The sequence below is a fragment of the Rattus norvegicus genome, chromosome 6, assembly GCF_021556685.1.
Source record: "Rattus norvegicus strain SHRSP/BbbUtx chromosome 6, alternate assembly SHRSP_T2T, whole genome shotgun sequence".
Lineage (NCBI taxonomy): Eukaryota > Metazoa > Chordata > Mammalia > Rodentia > Muridae > Rattus > Rattus norvegicus.
The window spans coordinates 108,048,057-108,065,152 of record NC_141539.1 but is presented as its reverse complement, the minus strand read 5'-3'; the positions used below and the strand labels follow the sequence as shown (position 1 = coordinate 108,065,152).

The window sequence follows — 17,096 nt, the reverse complement described above, 5'->3', positions numbered from 1 at the left end:
TTTGCTACTGAACAGATAAGCCTACATGCTACTGGACAGATAAGCCTACATGCTACTGGACAGATAAGCCTACATGCTACTGAACAGATAAGCCTACATGCTACTGGACAGATAAGCCTACATGCTACTGAACAGATAAGCCTACATGCTATTGGACAGATAAGCCTACATGCTCTTGCACAGATGAGGAGAGCTAGGAAAAACTCACATAACCACAAAAAATTAAGAGACACTCTCTCTGTCTCAAAGAACGGTTACAATTGTCTTCAGCTTTCAATGATCATTTTAAACCTGCTCTAGAAAAAATTAAAATGTAAAAAAAATTTTACCATTTTAATATTTAAATTAAAATATACCAACATTATTATTAGGAATATAAGATTTAACTTTATGTAATGAACACAATACATGACTTCCACCCACTTTGTTCCCAGTAAGTCACTGGGAGCATCACTCTAAGAAAGGAAAAATATCGAGCTTCCGTTCTAACTATGAAAGATTAAGGGTGGGAGTTAGAAGGAGGCAGGCAGACACAGTAGTGCTCAGGTTTGCTGCAGCCTCAGGAGTCCTTTGAGTGTCAGGCCACACTCAGTCCTGGCCATTCCCTTCAGAAGGGCAATGGTGGGCACTGAATACAGTGGGGAGGCCAGCAACAGTTCCCATCTTGTTCACTTAAAAAGGTGCAAGCTGGTTCAGCCTTCTAGAAAAGACCTGGAAACCAAAAACATTCTTCTGCTTCTCAGCCATGCCCTGCCAACCTGCCCTGATCTCCTTTTCTAATTACCTAAGCCTCAGAGCAGAGACTAGAGAACATCCTGGGTGATCTGTGCCTGTTTACATGATCCACTCATTGCTTTCCTAGACTCACTAGGCTATGGCCAACAATCTCTGGTGCAGAGGGCAGAGACTAATTACAGGTCTGAGTTCATGAAGAAGCTCCTCAGCCCACAAAGGCACAATGTCCTTCTGAGGAGAGAAAACAATCCAAGTCAACAAGTCTACCCTCAGGTTAAAAGAAGACACAAGTCTACAAGAAACAGAGTAGTGTTGGTGAACTGAACTGCCTGTAGAAAGACTTCGGTAGGCTAAGCTTGAAAATCAAAAAGTGCCAAAGTCATTTAAAAAGGAAATAGACATAAGGCTCATTACAGACTTAGGAGTTAAATTCCATGGGTCAAACATCCAAAATAACTTTATTTAAATGCACACACAGTCATGCATAAGTTTGTATATGTGTTTATTTAAGACAGCATCTTACCAAGTAGCCTAGGCTGACCTGGAACTCACTATGTAACTAGGCTGGCTTCAAAATTGGACATCTATCTGCCTCTGCCTTCCAAAGGGCTAAGATAAAAAGTGTGCTCTACCGTGTTCTGCCTACAATATACTGAACATATTATGTTGCCAACAAATGTTTAAGATTTGGTATACTTTCTTACAAGCTTCATGAACTGAGTATTACCATGCTGTACCGCAAATCCAACAGGCAACCATTTATTTCTTAGGAACAGTACCTCATCATGTAGCTAAGACTGGCTTTGAGTATATGATTCTCCTGCCCCAGCTTGCAGAGTGCTGGGATTGTATGTGAATGTATTATGCCACATCTGGCTAAAAAGCAACTTTTAAATGCAAGATTTTGGATCTGTGATGGCGGAGACAATTCAATTGGTACTTGCTATATATACACTGAGTTCAGTTCCTAGACTCATCTAAACTGGCATGACAGCAACGATCTGGGGCCTTGCTGGGTCGAGAAATTTAACTGAAATGGCGAGTTCCAGATTCAGTAAGAGACCCCAGCTCAAGATGGGACCAGGCATGGAAGCAGACACTGAAAAGGCAGAGGCAGGGGGATCCCTGTGAGTTCAAGGGTAGCCTGGTCCACATATAGTTCCACAACAACCACAAATACATACCTGAGAGATCCTGTCTAAACCTCCCACCCAAAAGAAGATGGGGAGCAGTAGAGGGTACCCAAACATTAATCAACCTCTAACTTTCACATACGCATGCATGTGTGAGCAGCCATGCACAGGTCAGTTTGTGTATGTATATGTGTTATGTATATGTCTGTGTATATGTATGTATACACACACACACACACACACACACACACACACACACAAAATGATTCTGAGTCCATGGTTTAATGATGGTTGTGAGGAAAATTACAATTAAAAAAAATTTAAGAACCCACTCTATTAATAACAACAGAACACATGTATGAAAGACAAAGTTCTAAAACTTAATTTCAATAAAAGACATTGATTTTCTTCCTGTACAGATAAAAGTATGGAGGGGAAAAAAACGTAGTTTACTTTTTAGCAAATACTAAACATTTAAATAAACATGACCCTTGTGGAATAAAAAGAAGTGTTTCTGTGCCGATGGGATAAGGGTCTCTGAATAAAGGTACAACTGTACTCACTGTTCCTGCCCCTGAAGGCAGCACTCCCACTGCATGCCAGAAACCCTCCAGCAGCGAGAGAGATGTTTTGATAATGCACAAGTTAAGTGGCTTACACTTTGTCAAGAATGCTACTACGTAGGGGTTGGAGATATGGCTTGAGGTTTAAGAACATTGGCTGCTCTTACAAAAGATCAGGGTTTGGTTCCTGACACCTAAATGGTGGCTCACAACTGGGTGTAACTCCTAGAGGACCTGGTATCCTCTTCTGGACTCTGTGGGCATGTGTGGACAAATATGCATATGGCAAAACACTCACACACAAGATTAAAAACAAAAACAAAAGGAAAGAACGCTGGCTCAGAGGCACAGCAAAGCCTCCTGAAGAGGCTACCAGTGACAGAGGTGTTGTGTCAGAATGGACTGCAGTCAGCTTGGGGAGGGGAGAGATCTCTTCTGTAAGCACTGCCACAAATAAAAGCAGTAGAATGGGGGCTGGGGATTTAGCTCAGTGGTAGAGCGCTTACCTAGGAAGCGCAAGGCCCGGGGTTCGGTCCCCAGCTCCGAAAAAAAGAACCAAAAAAAAAAAAAAAAAAAAAAAAAAAAAGCAGTAGAATGACAAACTGGTCAGCTTAGAAGGCCCAGAAGGAAGCTCTGTGGGACACCAGCTACTGCTCTAGTGCAGAAACACAGATGAAATGTGTGCAGAGCCTGTGCCCTGGCTGCAGAGTGAAAACTACTGAGGGAAGGAAGTGGCTCAGAGGTGGTGGTAGCGCCCTGTGATATCCCAAAGCTGCAGACTTCAGAGTAGGAAAGAAAATAGCCTAAGTGTGCAGCCAAGGGAAGAGCTTTGGAGGGCAAGCGCAGTAAAAGCCAAGGCAGACTAGCCAAGCAGCACTGGAGGTGCCAGTGGCACAGCTTTCTGTGGCTAAGCCACAGCCCTGCACTGCCCTTGTAGCTCTTGTAAACCTCCTTGTGATTCTACAGTGGTGTGTGGCATCTGCTTTTCTTCTTTCTTCTTGAAGTTAAAACAAACCCAAATCAGGTCTGGTAGAACAGAGCTGTGATCTCAGTGGGAGGTGGAGGTAGGTGCCAGGGCTCAAGGCCAGCCTCAACCATACAGCAAGGTCAAGGCCAGCCTCAGAGACATGAGACCCATCTCAAAAGTAGACAAAGGCATAGTGATGGGGGGGGGGGGGGCAGAGAAAGGGAGCACAGGCTTTAACTGCTTGATGTGACTGACAAAATTCTCCTGTGCTAAAGAGATGAATGGATGTGTATTTGTTCTTCTTCACACCATTTTTGCATCTGAAGCACTCATTAATTTTTTAAAAACAAAAACAAGTGTTTTAAAACATAAGTATGTGTTCTAGGAAACAGAACAGGTCCATGCTGCCTGTGGACACATTTTTTTTCTGAGAACAAGGCTAGTGCCCATGGCCCAGACCCTTTCTAGCCTCTGTGGCCAGCTGAGTAAGAGGCAAAAGCTTCTGGACGAAAATGAAAACGAGAGAGCATTTCAAAGTTGCTCCGTTACCCTCACATTTTGAACACTAACTCACTACAGCTGACTCCTGCTGAGAGCGAAGAGGATGCCAGTCAACGCGGACACCGTGCCAGTTTAATTTAATGGTATTATTTTGCCTTGCTTTGCAATTACTCCCACATCCCCCGGGGGGAAACTAATGGATTACTAAAAATAAAATGGGGATTAAGTGAATCATTCGGGTGTTTTGGCTCCTAACTCAAACTGGCTTTAACATAAAGGAAATGGACTGGCTCAAACACTGCATATCCCAAGAGGGACAGGCTTCAGGGCTGGTTGCCCTGGGTTCTGGATTCTAGACTTCGTCTTCCTCCCTGTGTGGTTTTCTTGCTCAGGCTGAAGCCATACCAGAGCTCACAACAGCATACAGTTATATTCAGGGAGAGAAGCTGAGGCTTCCCTGCTCTGTCCTAAGTATGAGATGACTTCTGCCAGAAGATCCAGGTACACCTGCCTCAGGGTCTCCAGCTTCAGGGTTACCCACTGGGGTATGTCTCTTGCTGCAACCCTAGTGTAGGGTCTCACAAGCTAGAACTGGAGCACAGGGCTCTTTCTGAGACCATCCCCCTGGCTAGACATTGCCTCAGAGTGGACGATGGAGCCAGGGCTGGCAAACCAGTTGTGGACATGGTAGCTTGGGACTGCAGCTTACCAGGCCCACCCTTCAACTGGACTCAGCTTCCCTGACCCAGAACACTAAGAACAGACAGCATGTGTACAACAGTCCAGCACTGGTGCCCACTCTGCTTGCCTTTGCAGACAAACAGTGTGTATACAGGAACATGTAGGTCATGACGACATTGTTTTTCTTGCTTTTATATTTCTCTCCCTGCAATCAGAAACTCAAAACATGCATATTGGTTTAACTAAATGATAGTCCACTTGCCCACATGCATCTGGGGGCTCCATCCCCAGGAAGATATTCAAACCCAGAAAATCAAAAGTTTGCAACATTAAGCATGGCGTGGCTACTCACTGTATTCTGGTGCCATGACCACAGACGTAAGACAGCAGCATCCACACTAATGACACATGACCTGCAAACAAAGAGGAAACACTTGTAAGAACTATGAAAGACCACCAAGACTACACTGCTCACACAATCTTGACGAAGGACCTATGTTTGAGGTGGACAGGCTAGCATTTCTGAAGCAAGCAGCATTAATTATATTAGACTGCAGGTATTAAAACACTAGTCCATTATTAATATTTCTAAGATTATCTATGTCAACTGTAGACCAAACTTTTTTTTTTAATCTATTTATTTTGAGACAGATCTCTAGTATCCTGACTGTCCTGGGACTTGGTATGTAGACCAGGCTGCCCTTGAACTCGCAGACATCTTCCGGTGCCGCTGAAGTGCTGGAGGTTAAAGCTGTGCACTTCCCACCCAGCCTTGGACTTTCTTTTTTTTTTTTTTTAAACTTTATTTTCATTTACACGTGTGTGTGTGTGTGTGTGTGTGTGTGTGTGTGTGTGTGTGTGTGTGTGTGTGTGCGTGTGTGTATTAAGTACATGTGCTTCTGGGTGCCTGTGGAGGCCAGGAAGGGGCAGTGGAGCCCCTGAGGCTGGAGCTGCTGCTGGGAACAGACTGGGTCTCTGTAAGAGCAGGAGGCTCTTTAACTGCTGAGCTGTTTCTCCAACCCCAGGTCCAACTTTCTATAATTAAAATAAGCAACACATTTCAACTGAGAAATACTGTTCTGGACTTCTAAAACAAAAGTGAAAAATAAGAAATGAACCTCAAACATTATGTAGATTTAAAAGAGAATGTAAGAAGCATGTTAGCCTGATCCCTACATCACTTAATTAACCTATTCTTAACATAGCATAGACCTGGGTAAGCCAGCTTCAATTTCTCAATCTCTACAGGAATCTGAGGAAATAGGCCTGAGCAGAAAAATAATGCACATATCTGCCTCAACAAAGTCTCTTGGAGACTGGAATGGCTTTTTAATATTCACGAATGAAATATCTGAGTGCTTGCTGCCCAGCCTGAAGATCTAGTAAGAGTACTGTGGGAACCCACCTTGACCGCATGTCTAGCAATTTGGGAGGCTGGGGAGTTAAGGCCAGTATAAGTAACATTGCAATAAACATAGAAAATATTAATAAAACATCAAAACACAATAGCAAATCACACCCTCAAAAGGACCTTATGATGGTTGTTTTGAATGCCAACTTCCCAAAACCTAGGATTTCCTGAGAACCAAATTTGAATTGAGCAATTATTTAGATCAGACTACCCTGAGGACATGTCTGCGGAGGATGGCCTTGACTATTAGCAGATAAAGGAACACTCACTCAGACCACCTCGGGAAACACCAGTCCATGATTGAGAAGCTCTGAAATATATAGGGTAAGAAAAGGCTAAAAGAGAGGAGGGGCAGGGAGCATGCGGTGTTCGTTTCTCATTGCTCTTGACTGTGGTGTGCTGTGTCTTGTCACATTACCAATGATTTGTTTTAAAAAGGTTTGTGGAGCTGTGAAAGGGAAGCTGGGAGAGCAAAAATAGAATATGACATTTACAACACACTTATCCACCACCAAAGGACACATTCCAAATACATGAAGAACTATCACAAATAAGACAATAAAATGGCAGGCCACCAGATCAGACCTCACAAGTGGCCAGCATGCCTCTGGAAACACCCTGGCTCGTCCACCACTCTCACAGCACAAGTACAACTGCATTAGCATCATGTTCCACTACAAGGTACAGGTGCTGGCTACCGTAGCTAAACTTGAAAACTCAGACATATTATACTTGAGATAAATTCCCCTAGGATTAGGGGGGGGGGGGGCACCCATGTTAAAGCTTCCACAAGGAATTAGAATTCGTGGAGAGTTGGGATGTTACAGACACTGGGCTAAATTACTTTGGGCTGCCTTTAGTCTCTTTAATAGACACCTACTGCCCACCTCTATCTGACCACCCATTTGACTATCAGGGGAGACCTTCTAGAATGTACCAAGAGGCTAGCAGTTCACCAGTCCCAAACCAAGAATAGCACCATAAAGCATCTGAGTACTCGTACAAGACTTCCTCTCTGCTGTAGCCCTCCTACCTAAATTTCCCATCGACATACTTCAAAAGTGCCTTGATCCATTGCTTTCTTTTGTTCCATAAAACTCCATTAAACTGGTACCATTTGGAGCAGGTTTCTCATGGCCATGTGAACCTGAGGTCCTAAGCCATGGATGTTATTATTTGGCCTAGAAATAAACTTACACTTCTTCCCTTTGAGGTGAGAGCATATTTGCATCAACAGACATCTTAAGATGCAAACAACTTAATTCTCATGCATTGCTGATCTGTGAAAACTGGAAAACCATACAGATTACAAATATACCTATCTTCCTGAACAACTGTCCGCTAGGAAGGTACACACAGATGTCCCCGAGACACTCTGAAAACATCAAAAGAAACACGAATACTAGTAGCAGAACCTGGTGACAAGCCTGATCGGGCACACAGAGGAGTGGTATATAGGAGCAGCCAAATGACTGTCTTTGTAATGACCAGACACAGTATTTCATGATTTGCTGGCCATAAGCTCTCTGTCTACCTAGCTATCTTTGAAGGACAAAAGCTGCCAAAGACCTTGCGTTTATCCCAATAAAATCTTATTTATGAAGACAAGCAGCCTATACAGTATAGTTTTGTCTGCCACAGAGCAAGGTAGGAGGGATGGACCAGAGTCATATAATGCTGATGTTCTGACCAGACTCGCACAGGAACCCAGATGAGGGACTGCTAAGTGACTCTTCTCTGTGTTCAGAACAGTTAAGGCTGGGGCAAGGACTAATACAAGGTTCTTCAAATACAAAGCTATTTTTACAGTTATGTTTGATATGAAAAAATCAACTGTGCTGTCTCTGATTCAGCTGCCTTCATTTTGGACAGAAGATGGGGCATCTTAACAGTTATTATATCAGGAGGGGGATGACATCAGAGGCCGTCACACACTGCTGCAGCGAAGCCTATGCCCCCAGCAGCATGTAAACAGATGCACACAGGACTTGGGGAATGAGCTGCAATCACAAACACAGGGACAGCAGAAGGTGAATGCCATAGAGAGGAGAGGACAGAGAAGAGCAGCAGGCAGGAAGGCAGAGAGCCACTGACCTAAGGCCCTGCGCTTTAACACCGTCCTGAAAGCAGCATCAGCATCTAGGAAATGTGGCTCGGGCACTGACCTTGACTTCCAGCTGAAAGTACCACCTGCTTACAGCTCTCAGGCTTTAAAGGATCAAAGCAAACACAACGCCAAGGCAACAGCTTCTTCCACTCTCGATGACGTGGGAAATCTTAACTTTTCAAGAAGCAGCCCTGACTCTGACTACTTCAGACTTCTAAGTCTGCATACTTTCCATAGCTTGTGTATCTTGAGTTGGTCTCACATTAATTGTGATAATCCATTTTACCATAAACTTTAACTCACTATTGTAATTTGCAGAATGGCAAACAAATGATTAGGAGAGGTAGAGATTACACCGAAGACAAGGACCACAGACCACAGCCCCACAGTGCAAACTGCATTTCATCCCAGCGGGCTTTACCAAGAGAGAAAAGGAAAGGGGAGAAGAAAATGCTCGGGAGTGGAATCCGTTCACTCCACTGCACGGCCGGCACAAGCGGGAAACTGGAATGCCCTGGACGCTGAACCAGAAAGATTAGGTCCAGGTACATCTGCAAAGTGCAGAAGCAAAGGGGCCTCTGACTGACCATCTGCCACCCTTCCCTGCAGTAGGCCTTCCCCTGAAACAGGAAAACTTCAATGCAGAGGTTTCTCCCTGTGCCTTAAGGAATGCTCCAGAAAGACAAAGTTGGCTAAGTGGATGTACTGGCTGGTTTTGTGTCAACTTGACACAAGCTGGAGTTATCACAGAAAAAGCAGCCTCAGTTGTGGAAATGTCTTCAAGAGACCCAGCAGTAAGGCATTTTCTCAACTAGTGATCAAGGTGGGAGGGCCCAGTCCATTGTGGGTGGGGCCATCCCTGGGCTGGTGGTCTTGGGTTCTATAAGAAAGCAAGCTGAGCAAGCCAGGGGAAGCAAGCCAGTAAGCAGCATCCCTCCATGGCCCCTGCATCAGTTCCTGCTTCCTGACCTGCTTGAGTTCCAGTCCTGACTTCCTTTGGTGATGAACAGCAACCTGGAAGTGTAAGCTGAGTAAACCCTTCCTCTTGGTCATGATGTTTGTGCAGGAATAAAGACCCTAAGACAATGGACCAGGCCTAAGTGATTACGACTGCAGCCCATTTCCTTTGACCTTATTTCTTCTGAAAGACCCAGGAGCACATTAAAGCTTCCATTAAACATACCTGCACGTATTTCTCTTGTTTGCCTGCCTTTCAGTACAGGAGCCTGAGCCATGCAAAGCAATGTGTCTCCTGACAACATGAACAGAAATAGTCAGAGCAGTGTGACCCCTGGAGTCAAAACCTAGAAGTCTTTGCAATGTGTATCTACATCAGGAAGAAAACTAAGGAATTCTGTAGAACAGTATGGAAAGAAAGGAGAAGGACGGCACTGCCTGCTTCAGCAGAGCTGCCATCTGTTCACGGTCACAGCAGCCGGTCGTGTATCCAGTGTTCGCCCTTTACTACCACTGTTGTACTGTCAGCAGCTACTCCCACTGCTTATGTGGGAGCTCAGTCTGCCTGGAATGCAACAGTAAAAACATCACCTGACACAACCCCATCATTCTTAATCAAGTCCTTACTTCTTAAAAAAAGTGTGTGTGAGGGGTTGGGGATTTAGCTCAGTGGTAGAGCGCTTGCCTAGCGAGCGCAAGGCCCTGGGTTCGGTCCCCAGCTCCAAAAAAAAGAAAAGAAAAAAAAAAAAGAAAAGAAAAAAAACAACAAAAAAAGTGTGTGTGTGTGTGTGTGTGTGTGTGTGTGTCTGTGCAAGAGAGAGATTTATTTATTTATCTTATGTATATGAGTACGCTGTAGCTGTCTTCAGACCCACGAAAAGAGGGCATTGGATCCCATTACAGATGGTTGTGAGCCACCATGTAATTACTGGGAACTGAACTCAGGTCCTCTGAAAGAGTAGCCAGTGCTCTTAACTGCTGAGTCATCTCTCCAGTCCCTAAGTTCTTACTTCTTGAAATCACATGTTTCAAAGTCTTTGTCTGTACTTTCCAATCCCGACAGTACCAACTTCTCCAAAGTGATTCCTTTCTCCAAGAATGGTGTTTACAAATAAAAATCCAGATACCAGGCGCTGCTGACACTAGTGAATACTTCTAGGCATGTTCACTGATGGAGAGAGTGGCCATACATGCATGTGTGCTTTCCCATGTATTTGTATTTATATTTATATGCTATCAATCTACCATCCATCCACCTATCAGTTTACTATCATCTATCCATTATCTATCATCCACCCATCCATCATCCATCTATCTATCTATCTATCTATCTATCTATCTATCTATCTATCTATCTATCTATCTATCATAGCCATGGCTGTTTTTAGAAACTCACAAGCTGTGTATAAATCTTACATCACAAGAGAAGACCAGAAAGAACAGCAACCCTCCACGGCAAGGTCAGGACTGGACAGCTGTCCCCTCTCACAACTATTATCCACTACACAGGAAGAATGTAAAATTAATGCAGAAACTGAAACATTTAATAATGGTACTTGTACACATGTTTTCGTCTGTGTGAAATTAAACTGAATTCCCATTCTACCTTTTGTATAAAAATAGTTCCCAATTTAACCTAACTTGTTTGTGAAAGGCAAGATTATAAAACTTTAGATAGATAATAAAAGATACTGTATGGCGTCATAAAGGTAAGCAGTAAATAACAGAAAGGCCACAAGCACTAATAAGAAGTTCTCTCCATTATTACAAGCAGGACTTGTTCACAGGTGACACGACAGAATAGCAGGTCACAAGCAACAACCAAAAACATTGACAAGATGAACAACTGCATGTATAACTCTGAAACAAGTAGGCAGGGCAAATGACTATACAGAAAAATGGAGAAGATGGAAAAGACAGGACCCAGAACTGATAGCATTAACTTTAACAACTGGAGAAACTGGGCCAGGTTATTCTGCTTCATATTCAAAAAGACCTGGGTTCAAGCTACAACTCCACCGAAACCAAACAAACAAAACCCAATATACCAGAGAGTAAACAAACTAGCAGTAAGAGAAATATAAAGAGGTCCCTTTATTCCCCTATCACTAGACTTAATGCTAAGTCAGATGTGGGAGGCGACAAAGATGTGTAACAATGAAATGCTCAGGGGCTCTAGAACACAAAGGACAGATCCAAGGGTCTATCCTGGTGCAGCCACACAGAACAGGTGTGAGGGTCTATTCTGGTGCAGCAACACAGGACATATCCGAGGGTCTATCCTGGTGCAGTCTCACAGGACAGATCCGAGGGTCTATCCTACCATCCAGCAACTTCACACTCACATTTCTGTTTACAAGAAGGCGGAAACATGAGAACTGCAAACCACACAAATCCCAACAGACAGTGTAATAGATTTTAGCGGGGAACTATAAAACTGAATGTTAAAATCTAAAGTACTATGCCATAAAAGAAATTAACATAATCTTAAATTTTTAAATTATATGAAGGCAATTTCATAATCACTAAACAAAATTAAACAAAACTGCAGCTCTCACTCATTATTTATTGAAGAAGATTCTTAAATTCCCAGAGCCCAGTTGCAACATTTAAAAAAGCTTTCTTCACACTTATGGGAACATAGGTATTTAAAGAACAAAAACACTAATACAAAATATGGCTGCTCAGAGATCATCACTCAGAGGTACTATGAAGTTGGAAGATGCTGTGTTCCTGTGAGCCTAATGATCTAACTCATGCAAGAGCCTGGCTAGACTAGGTGCACTCACTCAGTAACCAAAATAACAGCCCACCTAAGTAAGGGTTCCTTGGACAGACGCTAGTAATCTAAAAGAATTATAAACCACATATTTCAGTTTGGCATTAAAGGTAATATTTCCCTTGGTTCAAACAGCTCTGAATTTGGATTATGGGCTGTATTTGGCCTTGTGACAGTAGGTACAAAGTCCACAGACAGATGAAGTTACACAGACATATCAGTGGTAGCCTGGGCTAACTAACAGTAGTGTTTGAAAAGTGCAACTTCATGGCCCATAAAAGGAACTTTCACTGCTAAGTAGACGTGAGATCTTGCTTATAGAAGAGTTATTCAGATTAACAGAAGAAATACACCGTTATGGAACATACTAGAGAAATGTTTTGGCAAACCATTAGTTCTTACTCTCAAGGGTACACACTAAGTATCAGCCAAACAGTCGCTGAATTTATTAATATGATTTAGTACAGGAATTCTTCATTCTTTCTCTCGGAACACATAAATGAACCAGAAGCAATGTGTGCTTTCCTCTCTACAGTAACATTTGGCCTGAATTCTAAATAATCTTTATGAAAAATTTGAAATCGAGCCAATATAAAAATCTTCTCACTAAAAATAAGCACGGGGAAACAGGCTCAAAGTGTAAGTGTCCTATTTAATAGGATGAAGGGCGTCCTCGAAAGGCTGGTTAACAACAGCACTCACTGTACATGATCTTCAGTCAGCAAAGCATAGCAGTTGCTGTCTGTCTGGAGGATGAGTACTCAAGGGCACCTGCAGTCTAAAAACCAGGGTTTCCTAGCCAATCACACAGTGTCTTTCTACCCTGACTACCGCTGGCATGGACATGATCATTAGTTTCATGCATTAATGTGCCCAGCCTATAGTGCTCAGTTAATCTGGTCAAATACAAATCTAAAATTGGGGGAAGGGGAGCTGCATATGCAATGTCCTTGGGCTTCCAAGTAGAGCAAACAGAAAAGAACAAATCCCACTAACCTAGGTGTTAGATGAAGGTGTTTTAGATGTGGCTAAAACCAACCGTAGTGAAGAGTAACACAAGTTATGTGGTTAGCCCTCCTCCAATACAGTTTGCTAAAAGGCCAACAAAAGCCCAAAAAGGGCAAGAAAGTCCTGCCTTGCACTTGCATGGCCTGCCTGAGTTGCTAATCTCTGCTACTAGCCTCCCCCAGCATCTATGACAATTCTTCTCCTCCAATTAGGAACACAATGCCAATTTCCCTATAGATATAAATATACATTTCTATACAAATATGCTTTCACACATACAACTATTGGTTGTTTTTCTAAAGTACCTTGACTGGTAGCACCAGGTTAAAAGAAAAACTTTCTTCTGCTCACACCCCAGCACCCTATGTTTGAAGATTTTTCCCTCTAACAACCAACTGCCCAATTCTTGATGTCCATGATAATACCCAATCCCCCAATGACGTCAATGTTCCTACATGCTTCTGCCATTGGCTTAGATGTCTCGAGTCAAGACCATATTCCCACAATACTGTTCCCATTTCATACGCCAAACATGAGACTAGTTCTCTGTACTCCTGAAGATGAAGTAACTGGGTCTCCACAATCCTCTCCTACAGTGTAGCAATTTCTTAGAATGGCTCACAGGACTCAAGAGACCAATGACCACAATAATTGCTCTGTTACAAAGGGAACAACTAAAGAAAGGCCAAGTGGAAGACACGGCAGGATGCTGGGAAGGAGCACTCTGCCCACCTTATAGAGTAACAGCCCAGAAGCCTGCTCCAGGGATTCTTAGAGGCAGGGCTTGGGGCTTCATCACATCTGCTTTAGGAGCCAGGTGTAAGTGACTAAAACACAGGTCATTCTCGATGAACAAGTCAACCCCACAAAGCCGCATGGCTGACTCCTCTATTAACCAGACAATTGAGCAGCTACCAGTTACCGAATAAATACACACAAAGATCTTTAATACTCATGACCTGAACTGTCTTAGGAACTCTTGTATTAGAAAATTCTGAGGGGGCTGGGGATTTAGCTCAGTGGTAGAGCGCTTACCTAGGAAGCGCAAGGCCCTGGGTTCGGTCCCCAGCTCCAAAAAAACAAACAAACAAACAAAAAAAAAAATTCTGAGAAACTACATGTACTGACTTAAGACAGAACCCAGTGTGGCTAAGACAGTGACCCCCTAAGACTATGGGAGGATGAACCCTCAAACACTTTCCCCTGGTGGCACTCAGAGAAAACAACATACAGCAGGTGTACCTATGGCCGTCCTCTGACTTGGAGAGATGCCTGGACTCTTGTGGTGTTAACCCTTGGTGTTTGAAGCCTTGGAATTAGAGAAGCTGAACAACACTTCGATGACATGGGAGTGAATGTAGTTTTAACTGACAGCTGCACTTAGAAGGCAGGTAACACACCAAGCACAAAGACACGCAGTCCTAAGGAGAGCCAGTGCCACACGCAAGGTAGAAGAGAAGAGTAACTGAGAGCTGCAAGGGGATGGAGGGTGGAGAGTTAGCTCAGCAGTTAAGAGAGCTTGCTGCTCTTGCAGAAGACTCGGGTTCAATACCTAGTCCCCCAGACAGCTCCCAACCATCTGTAACACTCTAGTCTGAAAGCACCCAACGCTTCTTCTCTTCTAACTTATGTCGGCACCAGGCGAGAGAGCACAAGCAAACGCACGCACGCACACGCACGCACGCACGCACGCACGCACGCAGGCACGCACGCACGCACGCACACACACACACAAAATAATTTTAAAAAATTAAAAGTTCAGGGGGCTGGAGAGATGGCCCAGCAATTAAGAGCACTGACTGCTCTTCCAGAGGTCCAGAGTTCAAGTCCCAGCAACCACATCACGGTGGCTCACAACCATCTGTAATGGGATCCAATGCCCTCTTCTGGTGTGTCTGAGGACAGCTTCAGTGTCCTCATATACATAAAATAAATAAATCTTTAAAAAAAATTAAAGTTCAGAAAATTAGGTTAAATGGTCAGTAGAGAGAAAAACTGAAAGTAAGAATGGGAAGAAAATTGGAGAAATGGGTTTTGATGACCTGCAAGACAGAGAAACTGGGGAAAGGGTTATCAGTGATCCTACAGACTAGAGTTACAAACTGCAGCTTACTTTGTTTCATTAGTTTGCCCTCAAAAAGTATTCAACTGTCTACAAAATGTATTTCATTGAAAATGTCTTGTGGGGTTTGTCTGTGCTTTTGTTTGTTTGTCTGTCTGTTTTGGAGACAGAGTGTCACTATGTAGTCGTGGCTAACCTGGAACTCACTATACACACTAGAGGCTGGCCCCGAGCTCACCATCTATTCACTTGTAATGCAATGCACACCACCAAGCTTCTTCCTTTCTTCTTAAAGGCACAATGATTACGAAATGTCTCCAACAGTACTTTACCAGGAAGGAAACCTAGGGTTTAGGTGACAATTCCATGTACTGACGCTGGAAACGCTGGAGGTCCCCAGCTAAACCCAAAAGGAAACCACAGTATTGGAGCAGCAAATGTTCACCACTTTGCTAACAAGTGTTCCCTCTCTATTCAATACTGTTCAAATAAGACATGGCCCATGACACTGTCTCCTCAGCACAGCCTTGCAGGCGAAAGCTACATTTCCATTCTGAACAACATATACTATTTATATCTTACTGCAAAATAAAGTCTGGTCCATCCCTGCTTTTACCACCTCTTTGTTCATGTTATTTAGATAACTACCACAGAAAACAAATTTCAAACTAGTTTATTTTTGGTTTCCAATAAGATAAAGGATGCATTTCCGTCAGACTGCTGATTCTTTAATTAAATGATACTGATGACCTTACTTGACAGCTTATTAATGCTTAGAAATGAAGATCATGAATCCGCATAATGCACACACATTTCATAGCATTACACTGCCTGACACTATGTTGAGAAGAAAAATATTGAGGAAAAAAAGACAACTAAGGTGTCACACGTTTAAACATAATAAACTGTAAGATAAACAGTTTTCTACTAAGCAAAAATCAAAAGCAAAGATAGTTTTATTAAAAAATATATTAAATTTGGGGGCTTAAGAGAGAGCTCAGCAGTTAAAACACTTGCTGACTACGCAGAGGACCCGGTTAAGTTCCTAATAATCACATGGTGGCTCACAAGTGCCTGTAGCTCCACTTCCAGGGCACCTCATACCCTTTTATGGCCTTGGCCTCTCAAGGTCGCAGAAACACAAGTGGCAAGCACACAGTCAGGCACACACATACACATACAGAAAAAAAAATTTTTGAAAAGCTTGCCAGCAATAATAACTCACAGCTACTTATGATACAACCCTGGCACTTGAGAAGAGGAAGCAGGAGGATTAGGTGTACACTACACTTCAAGGCCTGAGCTACAGAACATCTTGTCTCAAAAAAAAAAAAAAAAAAAGTAACATAAAATACATTTTTAGTAAAAGTTATCGGTTAAATAATGATAACTGAGGGCAATTTAAAATATGTACCAGCATCTTTTTAGCCTTCTCGTACATCTTAAGTTGGTCTAAACTCTACATATTTACCATGTTTTAACAGCAACTTTGCTGGTGCTTTAGGCTCCTCAAATAAGCTATCTGGAAATTATAAAGAAAATTATTTAAAACTTTTCTGTACACAGTACCTTTGGCCAATTACCAACTTTACACACAGTCACCCTAAGCTGACACACAAAGCAAATTTTAAAATATTTTACTAATAATTGTCAACTGTCAACTAATAAGTTTAACATATTCATCTCCTAAAACTGCTAGAAACTGCAAGATCAAACCAATGGAATGAGCATGTGCCCTGCCCCCTTTCCAGGTAACCAGCTTCTGATGGTGGCCAAGTGATGTACTCATAACACTTAGGACTCTAATATTTACAGATGGGTTCAACATCAAAGCTAAATTAAGAAATTGCTATAAAATTCCATCACAACCTTCTTAGGATAAAATGAGCTAGCCTATCAAATTTCCTCTAATTAATATTATATACATCACTCAAAACTAAACTTAGACAAAGTTCATCACACTGACATATATTATGGACAGGGAAAGGAGGCCAGAAGCACGAGAGCTAAAAATTTCAAGATCATTTTACAATCAATTACAACTTTGTCCTATAAGAGAAAAAAGTATGCAATAAAATTTAAGTTTTCTAAGGTGCACGTGTGTGCGTGTGTGCATGTGTGCGTGCGTGTGTGCGTGCGTGTGTGTGTGTGTGTGTGTGTGTGTGTGTGTGTGTTTAACCACAAAATGTTCT

General features: G+C 42.8%; 2 protein-coding genes across 5 annotated transcripts in view; both read right to left on the bottom strand.

Moving 5' to 3' along the window:
- Positions 1 to 17,096, bottom strand: part of LOC148005380 (uncharacterized) — a 168,564-nt gene that overhangs the window by 27,832 nt on the left and 123,636 nt on the right. For all 4 annotated transcript variants that reach the window (XM_087555119.1, XM_087555118.1, XM_087555120.1 and 1 more), the window contains exon 4: positions 4,933 to 4,993. In XM_087555119.1, coding sequence (XP_087411245.1) covers positions 4,933 to 4,993 — 61 coding nt within the window. The remainder of the gene's footprint in view (positions 1 to 4,932; positions 4,994 to 17,096) is intronic.
- The window catches only part of Sipa1l1 (signal-induced proliferation-associated 1 like 1), a 279,472-nt gene that overhangs the window by 138,807 nt on the left and 123,569 nt on the right, over positions 1 to 17,096 (bottom strand). Inside the window, 1 exon segment of the mRNA NM_001389245.1 lies at positions 4,933 to 4,993. The gene's annotated coding sequence lies outside the window, so the exon portion shown is untranslated.